The sequence below is a fragment of the Lactuca serriola genome, chromosome 9 (assembly GCF_051521515.1).
Source record: "Lactuca serriola cultivar US96UC23 chromosome 9, Lser_US96UC23_V15, whole genome shotgun sequence".
Lineage (NCBI taxonomy): Eukaryota > Viridiplantae > Streptophyta > Magnoliopsida > Asterales > Asteraceae > Lactuca > Lactuca serriola.
In genome coordinates, this window is record NC_136416.1 from 64,849,775 (window position 1) to 64,866,111 (window position 16,337).

Consider the following 16,337-nt stretch of genomic DNA (forward strand, 5'->3'; position numbering starts at 1 on the left):
TGAACAAAACCGAATTATTATTTTGGATTTCGGATTGGTTTTGGTTTATAAAATAAAAACCGAATAAATTCGAATAAACATTTATTATATATATATATATATATATATATATATATATATATATCGTTATTTATTAATTTTGTAATTTATTCTTTAAAATATGTTCAAAACATTTCACCCAATAAAAAAACATTAATATGCATTTTCTTTCAAAAGTTTTCTATCTATAAAATATTTAACTATAATATGCCTTCTTAATAGTCATTTATAAATTTCAAATCACAACTAAATAACTTGTTTTCACTTCTTGCGGGTAATATTATAGTTATATGTCGTTTTAAAATATTTCGGTTTTTGAAAACCGAATTATAAAAATCGATCCAACCGAATTGAAATTGGATCGGATCGGATCAAATTTGAATTTAGTTTGGATTATTCGGATCCATGTTTTGAAAACCGAATTCAATTTGGATTCACTTGATTGGATCAGATCAAACCGATGCATCCAAACGAACACCCCTAATAACCGGTTGACAACTATAAAGGGTTTGAGGGGGATATGATGTTAAGTCTATACCATGAAAGAGAGAGAATCTTTTCTGATTGATCATTTCTCAAATATGGACAGTCGCACATACATAAATACAAAGTACAATTGGCCTATACTAAATGGACGATACAATATATAAGCTAAACAAATACAACACTGTGGGCTAATACAATACTCTCCAATCATTTGTAATATAAATAATGCTATATTTATATAAAGGATAACAATCATAGTTACGAATAAAAATTCATAAATAAAAATAATATTTACATAACTAATAGTAGTACGTTGACCATATCGGTAAAAGGAGCAAAACACATTGTTACTTCCCGCAATTTGCCATTTTAATTTTAGTAATATCTAAAAGTTCTTTCTAAAAAAATATCGAAAAGTTCTTCTCAAAAAAATATCTAAAAGTTCTTCTCGTCAACTATAAATAGAAGTACATACAATTTTAGTTGTAGTTAATGCTTAAAAGCGATCAAGGGGCGGTGATCAAGTGGTATCAAAAGTGGTGGTAAGATCCCTTTCAAAGAATAGATTAAAGGTTCAAGTATCGTTTCGAATAAATGCACAAATTTAATAGTAGATTTAGGAAGCATGTTATTTACCTCTTTAAAAAATGAATACAAAGTACATACAATATATTAAAATTACAACGCCCAATGCAATGGCCAAACACGATGTAAACCATCGAAAAACAAATCATTTAATTTTGGCTTCTTATTCACTTCAAGCCTAAATCCACATTAAAAGTACAATCATTATTCGTAAATAACACAAATATTAGGAGATCAATATACTAAAAAATCAAACGACTTTGGTTAACACCAACAAATTAGTACACAACATGGAAACACATATTCCTTCATATAACGGAAGAAAGTACAACTAGTTCTTGAAGAATTCTAAGCAATGTTCTTGATCAAGGTTTCTTGTCCAAAACTTCGCGTAGTATTCTGCATAAGTAAATTCTTTGAAAACAGGTTTCGATCCTTCCTTTATTATTTCTTTAGGAGCCCTAATAACGGTGTCATTACAAGGACACAAAAACGAAGCTATAGACATTCGCGGGTTGTCTGAGTTAACCACAGCTCGATGCCATACACTTTTATATTCACCATTACTCACCGCCTATACAACAAAAATCAGGATTTAATTATTGTTGATTAACTAGTACTTAACTTAATATAACATTATCAAATTAATTAATTACCTCTAACTGATCACCAATGTTAATTACAAACGCATTAGGGTGTGGTTTAACGGCTAACCATTTGCCATCTTTGAGAACCTGAAGACCAGAGACCAGTGTGTCCTGTAGAAGGATGGTGAGAGCATTGGGGTCTGTGTGCCCGGGTAGCCCGTAGGTTAGCTCGGGCTCAGGGCACACTGGGTAATGGTTGATGGCCATGTGTTGACCTTGATCGCCTAATATAGTTTTTATTTCTTCTTTTTGTAACCCTAAACTTTCTGATATTGATTCTAATATTCTCATTCCTAAATTTCGCACTGCTGTACAATAATTACCAACATATTCCCTGAAAAAACCGAACCAATATGAACATGTGAAAGATTTTAAACAGTGACTACCATTATGAACATTTAATATATTTTTTAGATAAAACAACAGTGACACGTTAATTATAAAAATAACTGTTAACTGTTACAGAGACTTTTGTAAATATATAAAGTCAATACTAAAGCAGGAAGAAATATATATAAAAAAATAGTGACGTCAACACGGGATGTGAGATACGACGCAAGCATAACGCGTTGAGATTTGGAATCAGTGGGCATCACACATAATGTCGCGCTGTCCTATTAATATTTAAATAATTGAATTTTAGTTATTAAGTACATACTATATTAACGTTATGCTTAAATTACGGAAAAGTATCGTTTAATGCACCTCTTATATATATATATATATATATATATATATATATATATATATATATATATATATATATATATATATATATATATATATATATATATATATATATATATATATATATATATATATATATATATATATATATATATATATATATATATATATATATAGGGTTAGGTTATTTTGTTTTCACTATTTATTGTGTGCCCATATGACTGATTCTGGACCAATCATTTTAGTTATTTTAAGAAAGTAATTAATGCATATTACATGTTGAAGATATAATAGGTATTAAATTCATCTTCAGCATTTAATATGCATTAATTACTTTCTTAAAATAACTAAAATAATTGGTCCATAATCAATCATACGGGCACACAATAGATAGTGAAAACATTTGAATCTCTCTCTCTCTCTCTCTCTCTCTATATATATATATATATATATATATATATATATATATATATATATATATATATATATATATATATATATATATATATATATATATAAAGTAACCATTTGATTATTTGTTCATCTGACATAAACAGTATTAATCCTAGTTTTTGGGGACAAAGATTATAAATTAAAAACTAACGACAAAACACATAAAACCTTAAATATTTATAGAAACATCACACACATGTATTCGTTAAGTCTTTCTGTGCACATGGTTTGTGTCCAAACATAACACATGCATTAGTCTTATGTTCTAGTACATCATAAATATATGAATGTACAATTTTTGCCGGACACTGCATAAACATGAGTTAATTTAAAAATAAAACAAATATAAATGTTAAAATATTTAAGAATTTTGAATTTATAAGAAAAAGAATGATTTATTATAATAGAAATGTTTTTTATCTTTTAAATTGAAACATATAATTTAAATAAAGAAACAGAAACTAACGAACTTTAATTTTGGAAAACTTGAAATTAAAATGTAAGTTTATTAATAAAATTAATATCTATTTATTATAACATTTATTGCAATTATTACATTAAAATATTATATGAAATTTAAAAAAATATAAAAAGTTATAAAATGAAATATGGAAAAAAAATTAATTCAAAATACCCAAAAAATGACATTCCACAAATTGAATGAGAGTGTGACAAAATGACAAAAAGACATTCATTTATTAGAAATGATAATTTATGTTTTAATCGATTCTAGGAACTACAAATTAACTCCAAACTTATATAAAGATAAGTTTGTATCAGTTTCTATCTTAGAAATTATATATATGTTAGATCACAGTCACATGTGTCTATCTTACAAATTATGTTACATTATCTATTTGTTCAAATAAAATTATCAAATTAAAAAATGAAAACTTATAATGTGACATCATAAAAATAGTCATTGCTTACGTCACATGTTAACAAGTCATCGAAGCAACCACTATTATTAAATATCTTGCTAGCCTACGTCGGCATGTGCCATCAAGCTAAATAACATGTATAGACTCGGTCATAATTATTTAATTTATTGTGATGTCAATAATTTTGATCTTTTTAGAAATTATAAGGTTGTAGCATCTTCCCAAAACATATTCTAGAAGACCAAATCTAATTTTTCTTGTGACCGAAAGGTATGGACAACGCCGACTCTTATTTTCATGACATGGCATCGGAAAAACAACATGGTAACGCCGGCACACCACCGGGTCCGGTGTTTTTAGACGTTATGTTGCGACACGTTGTGATTGTAACGAAGGAATCGGGAGTTTTACAATGAGAGTTATCTCCCTTGTTGTGCATAAGTAACTTTTCGGTTTGGATAGTGTTGGCCCCTCAAATTCCACATTCTTATAAGTTAAACCCCTAGTCAAATTTGTCTTACAAAATCTGATTTCAAAAAAAAAAAAAAAACCATTTGAACCTAGACTTATATAATCATCATCATTAATAATAATAATAATAATAATATTATTATTATTATTATTATTATTATTATTATTGTAACATGTTTTATTAATTTATATTTTGTTTATAATTATTTAACAAAACAAAACAAAACAAAACAAAAAAAGAAATAATAACATGAAAATTAAAGAGTGTTATAACATGTTTATATCCAGACTTGGTGTTATAACAACATATATGATATGATTGGTGATGTGTCAACTTTTAGGTATGATAATTTGTCTGAACATGTTGTCTATACCCACCAGTCTAAAAAAATATATTGGATTATGATTGATTTATTACGATCAATGAGTTGCATTACGAACTTAATTTCTATGAATATATGATATGTATATTTTGTACATTGACAAAGTGTTCTTATTTAAAATATGAGTATACAACAACAAAACCCAAAATCGCATAATAAAAGGGTTGGAAAAAATAGATGTAGGCAATCTCTAACATATATAGCGGAAAACCAGAATATATAATACCTCTAATCTCTAATATATGACGTAAATATTTTATGATAGATTTTTAATTAAGCTGTTTCACCTGAATACATATAATAATGTTAATAATAATGTTAAGTATATAATAATGTTAAATGCAAGTTAACTTAAACAAGTTATGATATAATATTAAAAAGGCTAAACATAGATCACATCAACCATTAAACTAATTTTGACATCGTGACCCTTTAGTTTGTGTATCAACACTAAAACTAAATAAAGTCAAAAATCAAAACCATACAATAGTTTTTTTTTTTTTTTTTTTTTTTTTTTTTTTTTTTTTTTTTTTTTTTTTGACATAAAATTACAATAAAGCCTATAGTGTAACCAAAAAGACCATTTGCAAAGGCTAAAGTCATATTTGTACACTAATTCGTTGGAATTTCTTTGGCAGCCTTATTCAAGAGCACCTAGTAGACCAAATTTCAGGATAAAGGTCTACATTTTCGGCTTCTTTTAAGTTTTTGTCAATTTAATCAGTGGACCAATCACATATACAACTTGTTTTTTATGCATTATCGCATAGATAGATTCATTGTGTACTTAACAAGTATATCTAATTTCGAAAAGTATCATTCACTGTTTCATCATCATGTCATCGTCACAAATAAGACAGATTTTTATGTTATGTAGTTAAAGCTTAGCTGCTACAGCTCCAAAACGTTTAGATTGAGTACTTATTGTCGATTTTATGGTTTTTGTGTTAACAAAACTGATGATAAAATACTGAAATTATCACCAATCAGTTAAGAAAATTCAATATGCAACTTGTGATGCTGCTATAACACATTTTTGACGTGATATTCAAAATGCACGACACGTATCATGAACACTGTGTATGTATGTGTGTGTGTGAGAGAGAGAGAGAGAGAGTAGGAGAGATTTGGGGAAAAGATGAATTACTTGAAATAAGAAGGATTTGAAGGCCATTCAGGACTGTATTGATCCAGAGGATAACAGTGAAGGCGGAGATAATCTCGCCAGTTATGAATTTGTTCTTTTTGGACGTTAAAGCTGGTGGATAGCCTCATCGTCTTCGATGGATCCTCTGAGTAAAGCTTCATCTTCTCTTCCACAGGCAACAGGAAAAACTCCCTACCTACTTGTTGCATTTTCTCCACTATTTCATCAGGCACACCATGATTAATCACCTGAAAATTTGTTCTACACGTCAATTCTTTCCTTTATTGATCGATAAGCAAAAGAAATTAATTACCTGGAAAAAACCGTATCTTCTACAAGCATCGCCAATTTGTTGGCTTATGAGTTGTCTATCACCACAACCGATGTCAATAACAGGAACGTCGTTGCAATCGGAAACTTGAGATAGGTTAGGTCTGTCGTTAACCGGACGGACGTAGCTCTCCGGTAGAGTAGTATACCGGAATCCACTGGAGATGACTTTTGCGGCCATTAATTAGGATTGGGACGGTGGCCGGTGTAGGTGGTTAACGGTGGTGAGATTTGTAGGACCCAGTGGAACGATTCTGTAAAAGTAAAGGCAATTGCGAGGCAAGTGAGGGATCATGTGCTCAATATATAGAATGCGAGTGTACATACGATATGTGTTTAGAAAACGGGAAGTTTGGTTCCAACTGACAAAAATATACAGATGGTTTTAAAAAAGAGAATTGATTCCTAGGCAATAAATTTTTTTAATACATATATTTATATCAATATATGTATTAAAGTATTATATTGTATAATTTTATAAAATATTAATTATTTTGTATGGATAAAAATTATTTTGCATGAAAAAAAATTAATTTCCTTTGCTTCTATTTACATAACCTAATCCAGTTAAAATTTCATTCTCATTAACAAAACCTAGATCATTTATCAAATTAATATAATTTGTAATTATGTTTTATTCTCTTAAAAATTATTAGAATTAGTAAATTATATGAACATGTGGGTTGAGGTAGTTAAATGCATGTGTTTTTTTTAACTCGGACGGTCTCTGTGATATTGTTTTGTAAGGATGTTGGTCCCAAGAATATAAAAAGACCAAATTACCTTTATTATTATTATTATTATTATTATTATTATAACATAAATTAAAACAAATTAAAAAATCAAATAAGATAAAACAAAACTTTCATCCCTTCATCTGTACATCCCTTTCTTTTACTGCCCATTCCATAGAGCCTTCACACGTCTCTTGTCGGAAATTGTCATTGTCACCCTCATCTACTCCCATACCGCCTCTCTACATTTATGAAGACTCAAAAAGACTCCATTGGCATCCCTTTTTACACATAACTCTCCATCATCTCTATTTATGAAGATTGAAAAAATCTCTATCGTTCCTTTCTCTTGCTAGAATCAGTGACATCGTTAACATATGATAACATTTAGGCAACCAATGGCTTGATATATGAGGCGTTAACTTCAAAAACTAGATTACCAAACTCACCATTTAGAGATTGGCTTCCATGGAGGTTTTAAGCCATTCAAAGTTTGGCTTGTTATATTCTTAAGATCTTTCTTGAAGCATGGACATTTTTTTGAAACAAAAAATTTGTATTCTACTCCCAAAATTACCTATGTCTCGAGTGAGACTTTAACGTTCGACAACCTCATGGAGAGAGGGCACACATCATACCGACTTACCCTTTATGATTTTGATGGTTAGATATAGGATTTGTGCAAGAAGTTAGTCTATTCACCGTGGATCGTATCTAATCTCTCCATCAATGTGTTCAGTTTTAGTATTGGCACGTGTGATTCCCTATCTTGGGGTTAAGAATTTATGTTATGAAAACCTTTTTTCCTCACTGCAACTTCATCTAAATCTGTAATCATTTAAGTTTGATCGTTGAACAACTTTGACGCCAAGCCAAAAAAATAAATCGGTATGTTGCTAAGAATTTTTTATTAGTAAATGTCCATTTCAAGTTTGATTTTAAGGTTGATATTCAGTATTGGTTTTCGTTTGGTTTTGATTTTCAGTTTTAGATTTGATGTAATGCTGGTGGTGATCGTCGTTGACCACCGCTGGTGGTCATGAGATATTTCAAGAAGGAAGAGTGGGTGGGAAAGATTGGTGGGTCTTGATAACAAAAAATAAAAAATAAAAGATAAAAATAAACAATAAAATTAAAAGAAATACAAAATACTATTAAGAATGAGTAATATAATCATTTTATGCTAGGGACCAACATCGTGACAAAACAATATCACAGACAGTGGTGAATCTAGAACAAAATTTTACGTGGTTCCCAAATTAAGTGAAGCCGATAAAAAAAGTCAACAACACTTGTTGGGGATCGGGTCGGATCAGGTCGTGTATGATTTAATGAAATATAAGTGAAAAACTGATCACGCACCACCAAATAAATTTTTTTAAAAACCATCTAAAATATAACTAAAAAACTGAACGATTTAATGAAAAACTAGTTGATTATTAGTGCACCGATACCTTATTTTTATTTTATTTTTTTTTTTTATAAAACTACATATTATATTTACCAACGCAATTGTCGATTGTAACTTATTTTTTTCTCCTTTTAAAATGTTTTTTTTTAAACAATTAAAAAAAACAAATTCAAGGTAAGTCATTTATTTTTTCTAAGATAGTTCCTAATTTTTGTGATATATATATTATAAATGAAATTGAAATTTTAGATAGGTTCTACGACCTATCTTCTTCCTTATTAGATACGCCACTGATCACATGTACCGTCCAGTTAAAAAGAAAAAGTTAGGGACTATGTACGTAGACTACCCTCAAATCATACGAACGATTTATGTAATTGATCCAAAAAGTAAGTATTTTATTTATAACAATTAAAACTTGTATTTTAAATATAAAAGTAAATAACAAAAAAGATAAAAGTCATTTTTTATTCATCAATTTAGGTGCTGTTTGATTTTCTGAAACAAAAATTTATGATTTCTGCGGACCACCTCTGCAACCCTCTGCAGTAAAAGAGATGGACCAAACCGCTGCAGACTGTAATAAGAAGCGTGTTTTTTTTTTTTTTTTTTTTTTTTTAACATTTGCATACTGTTGCAGATATTAAAAAATTAAAATAAACTAATTTTATAAACCGAAAATAGTTTTTTAATACGTAAAATTTAATAATATATAACATTTCGGTAAAAATTAATGATATTTCAGTAAAAAATAATGATATTTCAACAAAAAAATAAAGATATTTTAGTAAAAAAATAATGATATTTCATCAAAAATTATCATTATTGAATATAAAAAAACGAAAAATAAATTCAACAAGAATAAACGTAAAAAAAATGTGAAATAAATTTTTAACAACATATAATCAAATTTTCAGCAATAAAAAAAGAAGAAGAGGTTGGAAGGGGTTGGAAGAGGCAGTACAAGTGTTGCGCCAAATAGAGCATGTGCAGAGGTTTTTGACTCAGAAGACTTCTAAAAAACAAACAACTGCGAGATGAAAAATGTTGCGCGTGTGCTGCGCCGCACAACAATAAGATGTTTGAAGAAGTTTTTTTTTTTTTTCAAAAACCAAACAGCACCTTAATTATGTTGATAAACAAGCTACCATCGTTAACATGAAATATAAAATTACATATACAAACTTTTCATCTCCTTGAATGTTCGAATAATTTTGAAAATCACCAAGATTTGACGTGAAATTGGAATACAAATGATTTATGATAGCAAATAAGAAATCAAAATGGACTAAAAATAAAAACTTGTTATTGAATTTGAATTATATCAATATTATATTTTATTTATAAAAAATATTATAAATTTTAATGTTTTTTTATTATTTTTGATTGAGATAATATCAAGGTTTTAAATAACTTTAGGCGTGACTTAGCGGCAATGTTAAGCCTAGAGCTTTTTCGAGTCGTGACGTACCACGCCATTTGTAAAACGTAACTTAAGACAGTAATTTTGTATATAATTAATAATTCTACACACACACGCACACACACACACACACACACACACACACACACACACACACATATATATATATATATATATATATATATATATATATATATATATATATATATATATATATATATATATATATAAAGGTTCAAATGAAAATAAAAAAAGATTAAAAACCTTAGGAACCACTTATTTTGGTCTATTCTTTCAAACTTATTTTGCAAGAAAACTTTCCAAACCCTCTCAAACTCTTCCGACAACACTTTCATCTTTTATTATATCAGATTTACACACTACACAAACTCTATCTTCTCTCTCATCTCAAACTTGAAGAACACATAAACATTGCCACCAGCCACCACCCCTATTGTTGCCGCCTCCGACCACCGACGAACCACCGCCATCAGATCCACAAGCTCCGAGATTACTGCTAGAGAGTAGGCCAGGCATTTCATAATTTAGGACTAGAGTGGCCTGATTTGTGATGCCTTAGCCTAGGGATTACTGCTACCAGTGTTTTGCTTCGAGTACGAGTATGTAGCAGAGAGGAGAATATGAGAGGTCTACTAAGAGAGTAGTCTATGTTTGGCAAGATATAGAGTACTTGGGAACTAGGATCCTATGAGGAAGACTTGGAATGAACACAGATGCGGTGCGGAAGGTAGGATTGAGCCCGTACTGCTGGAAATACCGGATCGGTGTGCAGTCCAAGTAAGAATCCTTGGCGTGCTAGGGAACAAGTAGGAGCGAGTGATCGAGTGTGAGTATTCTTGATCGAGTCTCTGATTATTTTGCGTTATGTTTCAGAGACATCATGGTGGGTACGCGCCACGCCCCAGAGACTAGTGGAGTTAGCGATGATGAGATTCGCCGGATGATTCACGACGAGGTGCCCGCAGCTATCTGAGAGGCCATCCCGGAGATGTTTGGGTCTATTAAGACCACTTTGATTGAGAAGTTTGATGAGAGATACGTTGCTGTTACCGTGACGGCTGCTACTGCTGCCAGACCACAGGGGGTGACTCGTTGCTGTACCAGGAGTTCAGCAACACGAAGCCACCATAGTTTGATGGGACTTAGGATCCGATTGTCGCGATGAGATAGATCTCTGATATCGAGGGGTGTTTTTACACTTGCTCATGTCCAGGGCATTTGAGGGTATGATTCACGTTGAACCAGCTTCGCTTGGGGGCGAAGGACTGGTGGAAGTTTGTGACAACCAGCTTCATGTCTGCAGAGCTCACTGCTGTGACATGGGAGAGGTTTACTATGATGTTTCAAAATAAGTATGTTCCCCCGGTAGAGAGGGAGCGGTTGGCCCAGGAGTTTCTGTCCCTCAAGCAGAGGACAAAGTCAGTGACAGTGATTACGAGAATGTTCTATGAGAGGGCGATGTTTTGCCCTGAGCATGTGTATACCGAGCAGGCACGTATGAGACGGTATTTAAGCATTCTGAGGAGGGATATTCGAGAGTTCGTGGAGAACTCGACGTATCGGTCATTTGCTGAGCTTTAGGCAAAATGCCCGAAAGAGGGAGATTGAGCTGGAGACTCAGGCCAGGGAGGAGGCGGAGTCTCATGGGAGGGATCGGCGACCGGCACAGTCTCAGCCGGCAGCCAAGCAGGCTAAGCCCGCTGATTAGAGATCTAGAGGCCAAAAAGGTCGCACTTGTGGGAAGTGCGGAAAGAGTCATGAGGGGGTATGTCGAGCAGGCGTTTGCTACAAATGTGGAAAAGAGGGGCATATTGCGAGGGATTGCCCCAAGGGGTTTGCAATCTGTTTTCACTGCAACCAGACCGGTCATCAGAAGGCCGAGTGTCCACAGCTTCTACAGGGATCAGCACAGGGATCTGCCCCTGCTGTTGCACGAGCTACAGAGAGTCGGCCAGTGAAGGCCGAGGTACCGAGGGTTCACGGGAGAGCCTTTTAGCTGACAGCGGAGGAGGTCCGCACAGCACCAGATGTCGTGGCCGGTATGTATTCATTATTTTATTCTGTATCGAGTTATTTTGTGCTTACATTCTTATATGCTTAGGTACTTTTCTTGTGAGTTCTATACCTGATTTGGTGTTATTTGACTCGGGTGCGAGTCGGTCCTTCGTATTGTTAGCTTTTAGCCGTCACATCAGTATCCGACGAGAGGCGTTGAGTTCACCTCTATGAGTTTCCATAGCTGATGAGAATGTAGTGTTTGTGACTGACGTGATTCGGGGATGTGTTCTCGAGATTTTTGGCGTTAAGTTCCCGATAGATTTGGTCCTGATCGCTATGGGTGATGTCTGTGTCATTGTGGGATGGACTAGTTGAGTCCATTCGGAGCTGTGATCGACTGCGAGCATCAGTTGGTGACCATACGAGACCCTAGTGGGGGAGTGCTTTATAGTGTATGGCGAGGTTACCCGATCCGGGTCAGCATTCTGCTCAGCTGCCAGAGCCAGACAGAGTCTACAACAGGGTTGCAAGGGTTTTGTAGCATGTGTTGGATACACGAGTTGCTGCTGAGAGATCGAGTTCTATCGTGGAGGCCCCAATAGTGAGTGAGTTCCCGAATGTTTTTCCTGAGGAGTTACCGGGTGTATTTCCCGAGAGGTAGGTGGAGTTCAGGATTGATTTTGTTCCGGGAGCGGCATCTATCGCCAAGGCACCTTATCGCCTTTGCGCCGCCTGACATGCAGGAGTTATCCTCATAGCTCCAAGAGTTGTTGGGGGTAGGGCTTTATCCGACCGAGTATCTCGTCATGGGGTGCGCCGATCCTTTTTGTCAAGAAAAAGGATGGTTCACACCGGATGTGCATTGATTACCGAGAGTTGGACAAGCTAACGGTCAAGAACTGTTATCCACTTCCAAGGATCGACGATCTGTTCGATCAGTTGCAGGGTGTGTCTTGGTTCTCCAAGATCGATTTAAGGTCTGGATATCATCAGATGAGAGTCCGTGAAGAGGATATTCAGGAGACGACCTTTAGGACTCGTTATGGGCATTACGAGTTCGTGGTGATGCCTTTTGGACTCACCAACGCACCGGCGGAGCTCATGGATCTCATGAACTGGGTGTGTAGGCCTATGCATTGAGATCGGTGATCGTGATCATTGACGATATTTTGGTGTAGTCGAGATCTAGAGAGCAGCATGAGGAGCATTTGAGAGAGATTCTTGGAGTATTGAGATCGGAGAGGCTTTATGCCAAATTCTCCAAGTGTGATTTCTGGTTATGAGAGGTCCAATTTCTAGGGCATCTCGTTAATCAGAATGGGATATTGGTCTACCCGGCTAAGATTGAGGCAATCATGTGATGGGAGGTGTCGAGATTCCCATCTGAGATCAGGAGTTTTCTTGGATTTGCCGGCTATTACCAGAGATTTATCAGATATTTCTCCAAGATTGTCGTTCCCCTCACCAGATTGACCCGAAAGGGTGTCACTTTTTCTTGGGGTCCCAAGCAGTAGACCTCATTTGAGACTCTTCGTTAGAGGTTGTGTGAAGCCCCGGTGTCAGCTCTTCTCGAGGGAATGGAGGACTTTGTAGTTTACTGTGATGCATCTATATCCGGGTTAGGTGTGGTGCTAATGTAGAGAGGGCATGTGATAGATTACGCCTCGAGGCAGTTGAAGCCTCATGAGACGAGATATCCCACCCACGATCTAGAGCTGGGGGCGGTGGTGTTCGCCCTTAAGATATGGTGCCACTATTTGTATGTAGTTAGGTGTACCATATACACTGACCATAAGAGTCTGAAGTATCTCATGGATCAGCCCAACTTAAATATGAGACATAGGAGGTGGTTGGATGTGGTGAAAGATTATGACTGTGAGATCTTGTACCATCTGGGCAAAGCTAATGTGGTAGCTGACACCTTGAGTCGTAGAGCAGAGAGTGCTCTGATCCGAGATATGTGTATGAGGATGACGATGATGACTCCAGTCTTAGATACCATTCGGGAGGCCCAGGTGGAGGTCATGAGACCGGAGAACCTCAAGAGGGAGCAGGTGGTTGGGCAGGTGTCCGAGTTTGTGACGGATAATTGAGGGCTTATGACTTTCCGAGGGTGGATTTGGGTGCCCTACACGGGAGGAGCTCGACGTATACTGATGGAGGAGGTGCATAGATCGAGATTCTCAATCCATCCCGGGGCCACTAAGATGTATTTGGATCTGAAGAGAGATTATTGGTGGCCCTGTATGAAAAGGGATGTTGTTTGGGTAGTTGAGAGGTGCTTGACTATCGTCGGGTCAAGGCAGAGCACCAGCGCCCACATGGTCCATTGCAACCAATGTAGATTCCCTAGTGGAAGTGGGAACAGATCTCTATGGACTTCATCACCAAGCTACCGAGGACTGCGCATGGAGTTGACGCAATTTGGGTGATAGTGGACCATTTGACGAAGAGTGCTCACTTTCTTGCTATTAGTGAGAGCTCTTATGTAGAGAAATTGGCTGAGATCTATGTGAGAGAGGTGGTATCTAGGCATGGGGTGCCGATCTCGATAGTGTCAGATCGAGACGTGCGTTTCACTCCCAGATTCTGGAAGAAGTTTCACGAGGAGTTGGGCATGCGCCTGAATTTTAGTACTGCGTAGCACCCGCAGACGGAAGGGCAGAGTGAGCGGACAATTCAGACCCTCGAGGACATGCTGCATGCCTGTGTCATGGAATTCGGAGGAATTTGGGACACATACTTATCCCTGGCTGAGTTTTCCTACAACAACAGCCACCATTCGAGTATTGGTATGCCCCCTTTGAGCTTCTATATGGGAGGAGGTGTCGGAATCCTATTTGTGGGGGGGGGGGGGAGGAGGTGGGGCAGAGAGTGATGGGTGGCACTGAGATAGTACTAAAGACGACTGAGCAGATCCTGCAGGTGAGACAGAGATTACTGACGGCCCAAAGCCGCCAAAAAAGTTATGTAGACAGGCAACGATTCAAGATGGAATTCCAAGTTGGAGATTTCGTCCTCCTGAAGGTATCCCCATGGAAAGGAGTGATCTGATTCAGGAAGCGGGGCAATCTGGGGCCCGGATACATCAGTCTTTTTAGAGTGACTGCCAGGGTAGGCAGAGTAACCTACCGATTGGAGTTACCTGCAGAGTTGAGTCAGATTCATAACACCTTCCACGTGTCCCAGTTGAGGAAGTGTGTAGCTGACGAGTCGTCGGTGGTGTCATTAGAGGACATTCAGGTGGATGCGAGCCTGAATTATATGAGAGACTGATTACGAGTTTGGGGCGGAAGGTGAAGGTTCTGAGGAACAAGGAAGTGCCCCTGGTTCAGGTCTAGTGGCAGCATCGGAGGGGGTCCGAGTTGACTTGGGAGCCGGAGTCGGAGATGCAGGAGCAACATCCAGAGTTATTTGCAGAGCATGACTTCGAGAGCGAAGTCTGATTCTAGTGGGGGAGAATTGTAACATCCCAAGTCCAGGTATACATTGTGAACCTTGGTCTTTTGATCTATTGTTTATTTTGGCCCTTATTATTAAAATGTGTGAAACACGAGTACGCGGGGCGTACCTGAGGTGTACGCTTAGCGTACTCGTCAACGTGTAAGTGACGCGAAGACAACCTAGTACGCTAGGCGTACTAGGCCCAGAATGAAAACCCTAATCTAGGGTGAGTCCCCTATTTAAAGGATATGATGGGCTCATTTCTGGCCATCATCCTCAGACAACAAACCCTAAGTATGCCCTAACCCTCATTTTAGAGCTTGTGTGTGTTTATGAGCATTTGAGAATTCTTGTGTGTTCTTGAAGTGAAGAGGAAGCCTTGAAGAAGGAGTTGGATTCCAAGCTTCTAGATCCGAGCATATCTGAGTTGGGAGCTTCTTATTGAGGTATAAAGCTTCAAACTTTACCTCTCTTTTGTTATGAATATCTTAATGGAGTATTTTAGGGTTTTGTCCCAAAAAGGTGGAGACTTGATGAGATCTTGAACTCCAAAGACTAGGACCAACCCCTTTTGAGCTTATGAGTGATGTAACGTCATAAAAATCCAATCTTGGTCGTTGGAATCACTCCATGCATGAGTTATGAGCTCCTTGAGGCAAAAGAGTGTATATTTTGAGGGTTGGTGACCTTTTCAGCCATGCAAAGGCTTAAAGTCATTGACTTTATGGGTTAGGAGCTGTTAGAGAGTCTGGATCTATAAGATGAGCCAAGGTCTTAACTGTTTAATACCAAATGAGTGAGAAAGAGGAAACTGGAGAGTATGCTGGGCATAAATATAGTACACGCGGAGTAGGGGTTGTGCATCCCCGATGCCTGCATGGAAGCCGAGTACGCGCAGTGTACTCCCTGGCCGTTGACTTTTGTTGACTTTTAGGGTTTGGTCAAATTATGGACTATTAAGCCTATGGAGGGGTAGAATGGTCTTTTACCCTTCTGTGAGTTTGTAGAAGGATTTACCTAGCTTCTTGAGGGCCCTTATTAATTAAGGATAATTATTATATGTGTTAGGCGGAGGCTAGACTGGTGGTTAGAGTTCGAGATTTCCGAGTACGAGATTTTCACTTGCTAGCTTACGAGGTGAGTCTTTTCACTATTCCTTACCTAGAGTGGTAATTATGTGTGACCAGAGGGTCTTAT

The 16,337-nt window shown here is 36.1% G+C and overlaps 1 protein-coding gene across 1 annotated transcript; it reads right to left on the reverse strand.

Annotated features, from left to right (window-relative positions):
• Positions 1 to 1,255: 1,255 nt before the first annotated feature.
• DMR6 (2-oxoglutarate (2OG) and Fe(II)-dependent oxygenase superfamily protein) lies at positions 1,256 to 6,413 on the reverse strand. The gene is made up of 4 exons (XM_079018608.1): positions 6,093 to 6,413; positions 5,780 to 6,027; positions 1,767 to 2,091; positions 1,256 to 1,684 (listed from the first exon to the last, which is right to left on the reverse strand). Exons 1-4 carry the CDS (start codon positions 6,288 to 6,290, stop codon positions 1,442 to 1,444), a joined length of 1,014 nt encoding a protein of 337 aa, XP_078874734.1. The 5' UTR covers positions 6,291 to 6,413; the 3' UTR covers positions 1,256 to 1,441.
• Positions 6,414 to 16,337: the final 9,924 nt, after the last annotated feature.

Excerpts from the sequence above, each read along its gene's own strand:
- DMR6 (XM_079018608.1), bottom strand. The coding sequence starts at position 6,290 with ATGGCCGCAAAAGTCATCTCCAGTGGATTCCGGTATACTACTCTACCG. Across the intron at positions 6,028-6,092 it reads GAAGATACGGTTTTTTCCAG|GTGATTAATCATGGTGTGCC; the intron begins GTAATTAATTTC and ends ACAAATTTTCAG. Across the intron at positions 2,092-5,779 it reads TCAAATCCTTCTTATTTCAA|GGAATATGTTGGTAATTATT; the intron begins GTAATTCATCTT and ends CGGTTTTTTCAG.